The sequence below is a fragment of the Pinus tabuliformis genome, chromosome Q (assembly GCF_031772625.1).
Source record: "Pinus tabuliformis cultivar Carrire ecotype Pingquan chromosome Q, CPIR1, whole genome shotgun sequence".
NCBI lineage: Eukaryota > Viridiplantae > Streptophyta > Pinopsida > Pinales > Pinaceae > Pinus > Pinus tabuliformis.
Genome location: NC_142296.1, coordinates 1,068,162,186 through 1,068,174,516, shown reverse-complemented (window position 1 = coordinate 1,068,174,516; position 12,331 = coordinate 1,068,162,186). Strand labels below are relative to the sequence as shown.

General features: G+C 36.3%; 1 protein-coding gene across 1 annotated transcript; it reads right to left on the bottom strand.

Annotated features, from left to right (window-relative positions):
- Positions 1-1,465: 1,465 nt before the first annotated feature.
- On the bottom strand, positions 1,466-9,894 carry LOC149223208 (replication protein A 70 kDa DNA-binding subunit A-like). Its single transcript, XM_089387827.1, has 8 exons — positions 9,888-9,894; positions 7,654-7,963; positions 3,925-4,019; positions 3,680-3,732; positions 3,103-3,410; positions 2,618-2,987; positions 1,916-2,470; positions 1,466-1,756 (listed from the first exon to the last, which is right to left on the bottom strand). The coding sequence occupies exons 1-8, from the start codon at positions 9,892-9,894 to the stop codon at positions 1,466-1,468; spliced, it is 1,989 nt and encodes a 662-aa protein (XP_089243953.1).
- Positions 9,895-12,331: the final 2,437 nt, after the last annotated feature.

The window sequence follows — 12,331 nt, the reverse complement described above, 5'->3', positions numbered from 1 at the left end:
AACGAAAGAAGAGGGTTGGATTTCTAATGGAGGTAGCATGACATCATCAGGATTATAAGTGGAATCAGTAGTGGTTTGATGGGGTTCAAAAGAGGAGGTGGTTACACTGTGGAGAAGAGAAGAAATGTCTGTAGGGAGATCTGGCAGCGTAGAAATTGCAGATGAATTCAATTGAACATCACGGTAGTAAGGGTCATATTTTATTTTGTATTCAAGGGCTGCAAGGACACGTGATTTGCAAACGTAGAATTCGTAAGCCTTTTCAGATGGATTTTTCCTTTTCACAATGAGGATGTCTAAGTCAGAGAGCATCCGGGGTAAGTATTTGGCAATACTGGTGATATCTTGAGGGAAGCTAATTGTATGGCCACTATATTTATATTGACCACCACGGGAATGAGTGACTTGTAGAATGGGGTTGACACGTGCGATGAGCATTTCTTCAACTTGGGTTAATTGGTGAAGGACACAAGGTTGTTCTCCAGGGTCCATGTTGTTTAGTTCAGAAAAATGATTGGTAGATTTAGATGATGCACAACGAAAACAAGAGAGTCTACTGTGGAAGAGCTTTGTTTTCATTCCTGGGTATGCTTCCTTGCATGTTGTGCAAACATGCAAGGTAGAAAGTCCATCAATCCTTTCTCGAAAGCGACGGTGTTCTTCGTTAAGGGGAGGGTTATATTGGATATGATGAACGTGTGCTGGGTTGGTTTGTGTAGGTGGGAGAGCATTTGAGGTGGGAAGGGATGTAGAGGAAGTAGTAGGGTTGTTGTGCTGTTCATAAAGTAGTCGACGTCGTGCATTTATTCGATCCTTTTGTTGTGCATAAAGAATACGCCGCCGCTTGTTTTTGGCCGCAATTTGATTGTTTGGTGGCATATCTAAACAAGTACAAGTAATAGTTGTTAGTTTTCGTAAACAAGTAGTGCATGTTTGGTATCTCATTTTATTGGGTGCACATCCATTGTGAAATTGGAACATTATATTTTGAACATAGATTTAAATTTTTTTTAGTTCAACATCGGTGAAGATAGGTAGATTAGGTAGAAGGGAAAACATGCAATTAGGAATGCTATGAAATCATATGTTATTTCAGTATCTATCATTGAGAGGAGAGAAACAAGATTAAAAATATTTCGTTCCCTTTTCTTCAAAAAAATTTTGTTTGACATGTTTGAGCGATAAAATGAATAGCTTAGCAAGCAAGGGATCAATGTGTAGCATGTAGACAACGAACGAGAAACATATGTAGTGACTCTTTACAAATGTTGATATTTATATTACGTAAAATGTAAATGGCAAACATACATATGTTGGAATGACTGGAAGAGAGTATTTGCACTGAAAACTACAGGTTTCATCATAATAACATGGGTGTGTAATTTACAAAGATGAGACAATTAGTTGTGTGGAAATGTTTGTTTATGTACAAACAGGCGTGGTAGATGAAGCCCTAAGAAAAAGTTCAAAGGCGGCGAACAATAGGTCGTTTTGAAGCGGACAGTTCTTGAATGTCAGTGAGCGCTTCCTTGCATGTAGAGGCATATTGAATTTCCTCTGAATTGATCAGTATTGGTTGCAAGCGTTGAACACCGTTGAAGTAATCTGTTTTAATGGAAAGTGTTAGCTGGAAGCGGTGCCCTGAAATCCGGCCACAAATTTCCTGTAGATCAGTTGGTTCGATAGAAAGTAGGAACAGGTCTTTTGCCGTGATGCCCATGAGCTCGTTCCCTGCATCATTGAAAACTGTGACGTTCTGTAGATTCCCGGTGTGGTCATGTAGCTCAATTTTAAGTTTGTAACGGTAGTCACATTCTGGGAAGTCACCGTTACATTTTGTACAATGCCAAAGATTGTTAGAATGCTCCACAACCTTCTTCATGCATTGTTTTCCATTGAAATCTAGTGGACATGCTAGAAAGTAGAAGTCATCCATATGAAGAGCAGTAATTGTTGCTCGAACTGAAACCCAGATTGCTTTATCAGAGGGCTGCATGCCAGCAATTTCATGAAACGTCTTTCGTGGCAGGGCACGTTTCAAAGCAACAACATAGTTTCTACTCAAAGATGGAGAAGAAGAGCTATAGCCGGTTTCACGGAACCATGCATGTAATTGCTGAGTTTCTTCAACCTGTGGATTTATTGTGAGAGTGCTCGTTGGTATCGTCCCTATTGTGGTGCCATTAAATTCAGACACGCGGCCTCCTTTGATTGCAAGAATTGGTGGGTTGTCGAAAGAGTAGAATTCAGAAAGATGTTGTCCGATATAGTCACAGTGGTCTCCCCATAATGTTACATCAATGCTAAAACCCGACCTGTCCTTTAGTATGAGTGTTTTCCTTAATGTCTCACTTCCATCTTTTCGTCGAATTGTTGATGCAGGTGACGTGGAAGTAACAACACCAATGACATCCACATTTGTATTTGGAGTTGCATTTTTTACTTCAGCAATATTCTTGAAGTGAAAGCTCTGGTAGGGAAACGTTGGATCATCTGTAGGACATGGATTGATAGTGGAAGCAGCAGACAAGTAAATCTCCCATTTGTTCTTGAGGTGGTTGTAGTTTGGATTTGCTTCTCTCACTGTGCCATTTGATACAATGTATAGTTGCCCAACCTGAATTAGATTGTAAAGAGATTCGGCCAGTTCAACAAATGCAGAAAGGTGGATCTCTTCCTTATCACGGTTGATAAGGTCAAATCCGAAAACTTTTCCTGAGCCTCGCACATTGTTGTATGCCTTCAATGATGTCTTCGCAGATGCTCTACCTTGGATAGACCAATACTTTCGGTAAGGGTTGAGTGCCGTGAATGGAATTGTTGTAGTTGTTGCCGTAGTTGGTGGAGTAACTACAGAGGGCAAGGTATCTTCAGCTGACGAAGAGCTAAATTGGGCTGAACCCGCCTGTGCATGTTGCAGCATCGATGTGTCCTTCATCAACGCTGCTGAGCGCTTCACAACTTCAAGCTCAACGACTCGGATGGACCTTATGTAAACAAGTAAGAAATGAATTAATAAAGATTCCATTTTCCTTCTTTTGATGCAAAAAACGGCTAGGCGGGAAAAAGTAAAAGAGGGTGATTTCAAATGGTGGGCCTTACGAGGAGTTTTGGAGCACTGTGCAAGCTGCTTTTTTGAGCAGAATTATTGAGCCAATTTGGATGTCTCCAGAGACAACTTGTGGGCCATATGCGGATGGTAGCAAAGTCTTATGTTGATGTGCTCCATCAGATAGAGTAATGTGGAAGTGCGAGGATGTTGTTTTCAATGAGGTAACGGAACCTACATCGATTATCTGAAGTAGTGGTTGAATCTCGGTGCAACCATTCAGCAATAGAGGAATGGCATTCGGTGTCAAGGTTGTCTCCATAATAGAACAAGAGGTTTCTTTTTCCCGTGATAGGAGTACCTGCAATTCATCAATTTCACCACAATACAGAATTCTAGTCAAAGAAGATGTGACATGAATGCGGAATCTAATCTAAGAAGGCTAACTGTTGATGGTGAAACAATAATAAGGGCACAACCTACACGGGGAGGAGAATAACCTCTCATATTAACCACCCAAGGTAATCCACGTTAACAAAATGCTTGTTATTTGATTCAGGGAAAAGCTACATATTGTTGGAATTTAGAAGCACCTCAAGCGGCTCAAAAATGCTTATAGTCTTACAGTACCGGCAAAACATCAATGAAATAGGAACATTTCTCAGCCAATCCTAATACTGATCCTACACATTAAGAGATGTTGTTCAATCGAGGCATTTGCCATGTATTTCACTCACTTAATTTACCCTTTCCAGACCCTTCTAAAAGGCTGACTGGACTCCATATGGCTTTGTAATAATTTATGATATATTAAGTATCATGTGAACAATGCACAATTTTTTTTTCTTTAATATGCTATATTCGGGTGTACTCACTGTGCTTGTGCATTTCTGCACATTTTAGGGATGTTGAATAGCAGGCATTGCATATAGTGAACACGCTATTCAAACACCATGTATAGCTATTGAATCTGAAAGTTCACACATTCCTTCAGTCCAGGCATATAGAAGAACTATCTGGGGCCAAGCTCATGTTTGTAATAAGAGCTATCTGGCTCCTCCCTCTTGTCAGAAACAGGACCCTGAAAACAGCGGCCAGACCATACCAACAATCAGATTCCATCAGTCACATAACAGTGGCCAGATTGCAGACTATCATGGGCAGTTTCTATTTATTTGCAGCCTGACCAACCCACCTAAATGCAGCGATCTGGAAAAGAGGAGTAATTCAATTCCCATTTTCTTTTTGTACAAAGTTAAAAAGAGGGAAATGGAGTATGATGTGAAATGGGAAAGAATGTGGGCAGTTTCAATATAATTTTAGCCTTACCAACCCATGTAATTTCATGACCTGAAAGGAAGGGCTTTGAATGACCTCACCTCCTACCTATCCTTAGGTGTGGAATTGTTAGTATGACCTCACCTCCTACCTATCCTTAGGTGTGGAATTGTTAGTATGTCAGTTTCTTACGCACCACACATGCAGAATTCGGAGTAGAATGACATATGTTGAAGAGAAATAGGGAGGAGCCTCAGCCCAATAAATAGATAGATCATGAGAACTTGCCCCTACTACGGACTGTGTTCTCCTTGGAAACCAGTAGATGTTCATGTGGGAGACGTGTTCACCACAGAGGAATTTAGGGGTGAGTGCTTAACAATAGGGCTGACACAGCAGGTGTTACAGTCCCTGCCTTCCAATTTTCAGAGGTAAACTCTGTATGTTCACACTTTACCATATTCACTTTAGGGAGGCTGGCATCATATACCTATTTTGAACCCAATCATGAACTCCATGGGTAGTAGTGATACGCCAATGGTGTTGCACATGGCTTACCCAACAAGGGATAATATTGGAATTTGCATGGGATGAGTTGACCTAGTAATAAATTTAGGTATAATTTGGTAGCAATGATGAGTTAAACGTTAATTATGTACATGCCAGTAATGCAGTGGAGTTGATCCTAGCTAGGGAACCATCATCATTATACCTGTTCTAGGTGTGTGTATGTATGTATAAAGCTGGTTGGGTGAAGCTACATATTTGTTTCTTGAAAGAAGAGCAGAGTACTTGATGCAAAATTGTCTACTCTATAATTCTCATTAAAAGTGCCATGAAACTAAACATTAACAAATTAACAGCTAATACGCTCATGACAAACTAGCGGAGATATGTGGCAATTTAATTTTTAAGCACCAGAAAGTCCCTTGGCAAATTACATGTGCATAGCTTCCTCCCTATCACGACTTGTGCCTCTTCTAATAAGAATGAATTATAACAAAATATGATACAAGAAGCGAAACAAGAGATTGGTATAAATTATGGTAAGAAATAACTTCCTTACAATGATAAGAAAGAGTAGGTGAGATATAAGATATACATGAAGCGAAATAGTAAGATATAAATTCCTTATAATGATAAAAAAAAGTGCACATCATTGGAACAATGGAACAACAGAGAGAAGAAAGAGCAGAAGACTGTTCTATGATTTAGCAATGGGCAATGACAATTTTTATCACTACTAATAAAAAACAATAAACAGACGCGACAAAAATCCCTCACAAGGAGAAGAAAGAGTACATTATGTAATGTGCATAACTTCCTCTGTATCACAACTTGTATCTCTCCTAATGAAAAAAATACAACCAAAATTACATGCATGAAACAAAAGAAAAGCGACTGGTAATATGAGTAAGATACAAATTCCTTCCAAGGAGAAGACAAAATACATTCTTGCCATGACAGAACACAGCAGACAAAAGAAACAGAAGAAGATTGGTTAAAGAGAAGTACTTACAAGGAGAAGGTATACTATATTACAGGTACCCTATTTTATATTCCAAACTGTGAACAAGGTCACATACTTTAGGAATCAAAATGTAATATAATATTTGCTCATTTTTCTGATATAATGGATGTCTTGATTTTGTTAGTGTCGACTCGGGGATGCATTCAGGTGCAGTAGTTGCCCCTACAAAGGACTTATCTCCTTTCAAACTTGGGGAAAACTTAAAAGGTATATATACCACATACATATTGTTTTCCATCTATTGCGCCTTCTATTTTTAACAAGTTTGTTCTGACATATCAATTTCTCCATTTCACTAAAATGCTTTTACAAAAATTGCAGGTATCTCTTCCTGGCACACTCTTGACTGTTGATATGTGAGCAAAGCAGTGCTTTGAAGAGTTAACAATTAGTCATAAACCCTCAATCATTCCGTGCCATCCAAGTGATGGATTGCTTACCTTTAAACATTTCTAATGTAATTTCCCTTCAACCATTGAGTGCTTAAATGAAGCAATGGTGCAGCCTTATTTCTAGGTATAAATTATAATATAGTGTATAAGAATCACAACTATTGCTGGCGTTATTAGGAATGTTAGTGTTACCTATCTACTTTTGTATCTGTTATATATGACATATGAAATGATGAATCTGGCCAGGGAAGGAATGTTTATAGCATCCCAACATTGCTTCCTTGAAGGAAATGAGTAAAGTACTTAATATTTGTTTAACAAATTTAGGATAAGTTTGATTTGCTTGGCCAGCTCTTTTCTTATGCTGATTTTTCAATTACAACAGTCACGTAAGGGCTATTGTATTAACTCCAAACTGAAATTGAAATACACTTCAATTCCGTCACGATAGAGAGGTATAGAGAGAGGGATCGATCAGGCACTGAAGCCGCAGTAAAATGAAAGAACGCCACCCAAAATAAATTGGAACACAGTTCAGTTCGGTCACGAAAGAAAGGCACAGGGAAAGGGATCGATCACCTGTTGGTGCAGCAGCATGAAGGCCGCCCAACCGCCGACATATAAATTGTAAATTATGGATGCAAATTTTCTGGATTAGAAAATAGGCCATGAAATTTCTGAGTAGCGCAAAATAGAAATAAATGAATCCGAAAAAATCACTTACAGTTTGCAACAAAAGCAATATGGAGAATAGAGACTCTAAATGAGAATATTCACATTGTGTTACAAGATATGGTAAAACATTTCTGAATCGAAGCCTTAAATAGAATTCCCTGGAACGCCATTTTTCAAACAATAAAAAGAAAAGGGAGACAACAGATTATTGATATATGCCAAAATCCTATCTCATATGTACCAGCAATTAAGGGCATCACTTAGCAGCCACAAAGTTGAAAGTGTTTATAAGGGATAACACCAAAACTGTCAACATCGCTAGTACCAGAGTGGGAACCCTGGATTGTGTGGGCTGTATCTGGGAACTTGCACAGATCAGCCCTAACAGCATTCCAGAGGGTGGGCTTCCCCTGTGAAGATGTCTTCGAGTGTTTGAAAGAGGAAAATATTATTGGAAAGGGAGAAGCAGGGGTTGTGTAGAAGGGTTCGATGCGGAGCGGTGAGGAATTTGCAGTGAAGAGGTTGCCTGGGATTGGAAGAGGGTCTTCTCACGACCATGGTTTTGCTGTAGAGATTCAGACTTATATGTAAGTTCTCATACAGTATTTTCTTGTGTTATTTTTTCAGAATATGCATACACGCTGAAAGTGGATGAAAAGAGAGACGATGACCTCACCTGGAAGAAATGATGTTGTGTTGACGTTTTCTAAACAACAGCTCCGGCTCACGATTTCCAGCTCCGAGACCCGTTCGTGAGATTGTTAAACCAGGCTCCTCTGTCAGTTTGAACAGTGGTATACTCTGTGAGATTGATCGCTGCCGGTAGTTTGATGCAAGAAGGAACCGCAGAACAGTTACTACTGGAACTTAAGAATGCATAAGCTGCGGAAGATAACTGCACGAAGTTAACACGACGCCGCCAGTCCCTCGCAGAACATAAATATCCATGAATACACGACGCCACTCCCTCGCAGAACTGTCCCGCTCTATTTTGACGCCACTCCCTCGCAGAACTGTCCCGCTCTATTCTGACGCCACCTGTCAGCACGAGACTGAAAAACTCCCGGTTGTGCCATTCGGAATCCGATGCCACGTGTCAGCATGAGGAACAAAGGGACGACGAAAGTCCCTTTCAAAGGAAGGCCTATCGGCCTAATTACTTAAAGTAAAACAAAAGTAGCATTTAATGTGTTGTGTTATTTATGTTTATAGCAAAATATTAAAAAATAAGAGGAAAGATTTCATATAAAGAAACTTACATTTGCTATAGTTATAATAGTTTATTCAATCCAAATTACTATTTATTAGAGGTTTATATTATATTATCAAAGATAAAATCCAAAGATTTTAAATCTATATAAAAAATTATTTTTTGAAAACTTTCATTTTCTATGATTATGATAGGTTATTCAATCTAAATTACCATCTACAACAAGTTTATATCATATTATCAAAAATAAAATCTAAAGGTTTTAAGTCAATATAAAGAACTATTCAATTAATATACTCTTCACAATCTATTCAAATTATGTTTTGGTGGATTCCATAATGATTTAAAGAAAATTATACATGCGGTCAAACTTGGCCAACACCAACTTTCATTATTAAATTGTGAAATTAAATTAGAATGACAAACTCTCTATAAGTTCCTCTCTCACTATATAGAAATTGCTTTATTGTTAAATAAAATGAAAAAATAAAATAAAAAATAATCTATATTACACATTATTAAACCTTAAACTAGTATTCAAATATCAAATCAAATTATTGAAATATCTTATAAGGTGCAACAAGATAAAGATAAGCAAGAACTTTCCACTTAAAAAGATTCCACTGATAATGGTAAAACGCTTCATCTATGATATGGAAATATACATTGTTATTAAACATTGATGTGAAATTAGTACTTAAAGATTCATTACTAATTCAAATTTATTCAAACAGTGTCTCAACACATTTACATAAATAAAATATTAAAAAATTGTAAGAAATAAAGACAGTACTTGGCCAATTGATAACGGAGTTCTACATGGGTGACATTCCTTGGTCCACTTCAATCTACAAACCAACCTTATTGATTCTCCTTTAAAAAAGTGTTTCTTCTTTTGACAAAAAGGGTTAAAATTCACAAGTAAGCTTACAACTTGCTTTCTCTCCTTTACAAAGGGCTAATGAATCTACGAGCAAGCCTACAAATTTCTTTCTCTCCTTTTCAAAGGAAAAATGAATTCATGGGAGCCTACAACCTGCTTTCTCTCCTTTACAAAGAAAACCTACAACTTGAGAAAGCCTACAACTTGCTTGCTCTTCTTTATGAAGGGCTACTGAATCCAAGCCAATTCTTCCCTCTCCAAAATCAATTTAAATAATTCTTCATTTGAGAACTATTTCATCATATCATGGAGACAATAACTATCAAGATCTCATAAATAAGGATTATGTGCCATTCAAGGGATTGGTTTAAGGAAATATCTCAGCTCTCGATGAAGATCTCAATTTTCCATGAACATCTCAACTCTCCATGAAACTAGGAAATTACAATGCTACATAGCTTGTGCGCCAATGCTACATAGTTATCACATTTGTATTATTTTTTTGTTACAAATAAACATGACAAACACAAGAGTGTCTAAGCTCAAAATTTTAATTATGTTATTTTATCTTTTCACTATTTTTTCATAACCATCAATTTCCATTTTTTTCTGCAGATGAAGTCCACCTAACCTCATTCTAACTCCATAAAAAATATCTCTACAAGCTCTTCATAACATATAGAAATATTTTTAAATTTAGTTGAATAAGTGACCTCCACGTAAAAGGACCCTAAACTTTGTCACTTCAAATATATACATTAACATTATAATAAATCCCATAAGTTTATATTAGAATGTTGTGTAACATATTACTGAAAATAGAGTTTATATTTCTAAAAAATAAATTCCAAATTTAACTTAATACTCACCTTTCATTTTAAAAATCATTCTTAGACATACTTACCTATGTATTTTAAGATATTGTGAATATTAATACTATATCATAATTGAGCCTACAATCCATAAATATCAACAAGATACACAAAAAAAATGTCAAGCCAATCTACAATGTATTTGCAAGGTAATTGATAGTTATTCCCTTGGAGCATTGATTCATTTCCATCTAGTTGTGCTCAATTTGGACTAGTTGATTCTCATCATCAAACAATTCGATTGCAAGAGCCTTTACAAGTTTTATTTTTCCAACTCCAATGAACCCCAAGAATGGGAACGATTTAGTCAATTGTTAAATATTTAAAGTCCAACCTACAATCTTAACATAACTTCAATAACCACTTGAACTGCCTCATATTTTATGACAATTCATTCACGCAACCTGTCCATCGGACCTATCAGTGGTGCCTTTTCATTCTAATGAACTATTTTAACAAGAAAATGAGTCCAATGACTCACAACCTGCATTCATCACATAGGTATATATCTTGAACATCAAACACTATGTCTATCTTTAATGGTGAACATAAATTCTACAAGTCATATTCAATGGAAAGTATATAGATACTTGAAATTAAGACATTTAATGTACCTCGACAATCTATTTAGGTCCCACACTCTTTGTTAACATAATATTTTCTCTCATCCCAACTTCATCTCTAGCAATTGCAACCTCTATTTCCTAAAGGACCCCATATCAAAGAATTTCCTATTGAAAAGAGGTTTTGTGTAATAAACATAATAATAATAATAATAATAATGTGAATATCACTACTTTGATAATAGCTTAGTAAGTGTTTCAAAGTATCGTTATAACAAGCTAAGTAATTATGCTCATGAGCAAATTTAAAAATAAAGGTGAAAAGGGCATGAAGATAAAGAGTATGTGTGAACCATCAAATAAGATTTGAAGGCCATGATTTTGTGCATGTAACTCCAAATCAAGAAAAGTTACATGCATTGGAAAGCTCTTGCTAAGAACCATTCCATTGCCAAGTTGGATTTATAGTATTATCAATGGATCCAAAGGAGAAAAAATGATACAACATTGGGTTTGGGTAGGTGACACTCATCATCATCTACAGTTATCAAAAACCTTGTTCATCTTTCTCTTCTAAAAGTGCTTGGGGTGTCTCTCATGGTGTAATTTCTAATGATATTCCTCAGCCTTGTCAATTTTTCTCACAAGTTTTACATTCTTTTATTGAAGAGATGGCTTCTTTTGTTGTTGTCACAATATTCTTGTCAGTCCACTTATTCTTCTCCCCTTTTCTCTATTTGTCTTGTGATTTTGCTCGATTATGCACTCTCGAATGTTCCTTTCACTTTTCTCCATCAAGATTCTATGCTTAACATTTTATTAATTAATTTTCTTAGGCGTAAACAACATCCTGGTCATTGACTGAGGAATCAATGCTCACAAATATTTTATCAACATGTATGGACCTTTTAAAGAGACAACCTATTGTGTAAAATTCGCAACAAGGGTTAGCAAATCTAAATATCTAGTAGTTTAGCTAGATAACAGACAAATAATGGAAAACCAAAATAGAAAACCTAATTTTATCTTTCTCTTCCTCTCTAATGTTTGCATTCTTCGTGAGAAAAGTAAAGAACAAAATAAAAAAAGAACAACTCATGAATAGAAACTAGATTATGAATGAAATGATTGTACCATTCTAATAAAAACAATAAATAAAACACCCTTGTAGAAGTTCTTGGAGAAAAATGGACTCCTTGTCCTCCTCCTTGGGAGGGCTTTCGTTGTTTCTTGAGTGTGTGGTTTGGCTCCTCTCCTTATGGCTAAAAGTGATGATGGTTGTTATGAAAAGATCTCATGAATCACATTGGGTGCCTTGGGATTTAAATAAATTTCAACAACATTTCATTACTTTCGATGGGTGAATATCAATCAATTTTAACTATTATTTTTAGATTTTTTTATTTTATTTGATTTTACTTATCTTTTTTGGATAATTTTTAAATGAAAAGGTCAAAAAAGGGTTTTATGACCATATGAAATGAAAATTACTTTTAGGAAAAGTGCTTCCTTAAGTTATTTTGGTAAAAATGATGTAAAAGCGGGTTTAAACACATGGTACCTGTAGTATATGTGATATATTTCGATAAATGTAACAACCTCGGGTTAAAAGTTCATGTAATAAACTTAATAAAGGAAAAATAAGACCAAGGTCATCGGACATGTATTCCAAGATGAATGTTGGGCAAAGCATCCTAGTGGGCATCATTTGTTGTTTATTATGGCTAAGGGGAAATTGGCAAAGGCTTTGAAAAGGAAAAAAGGCATTATTGGCATTCTATTTATGAAAGTAATGGAAAATAGGAGAAAATGAAGGAAAGGAAGGTGGCAAGTCATAGGTTGCATGTGAGGGGGAAATTGAAGGAAAATAGAGGAAAA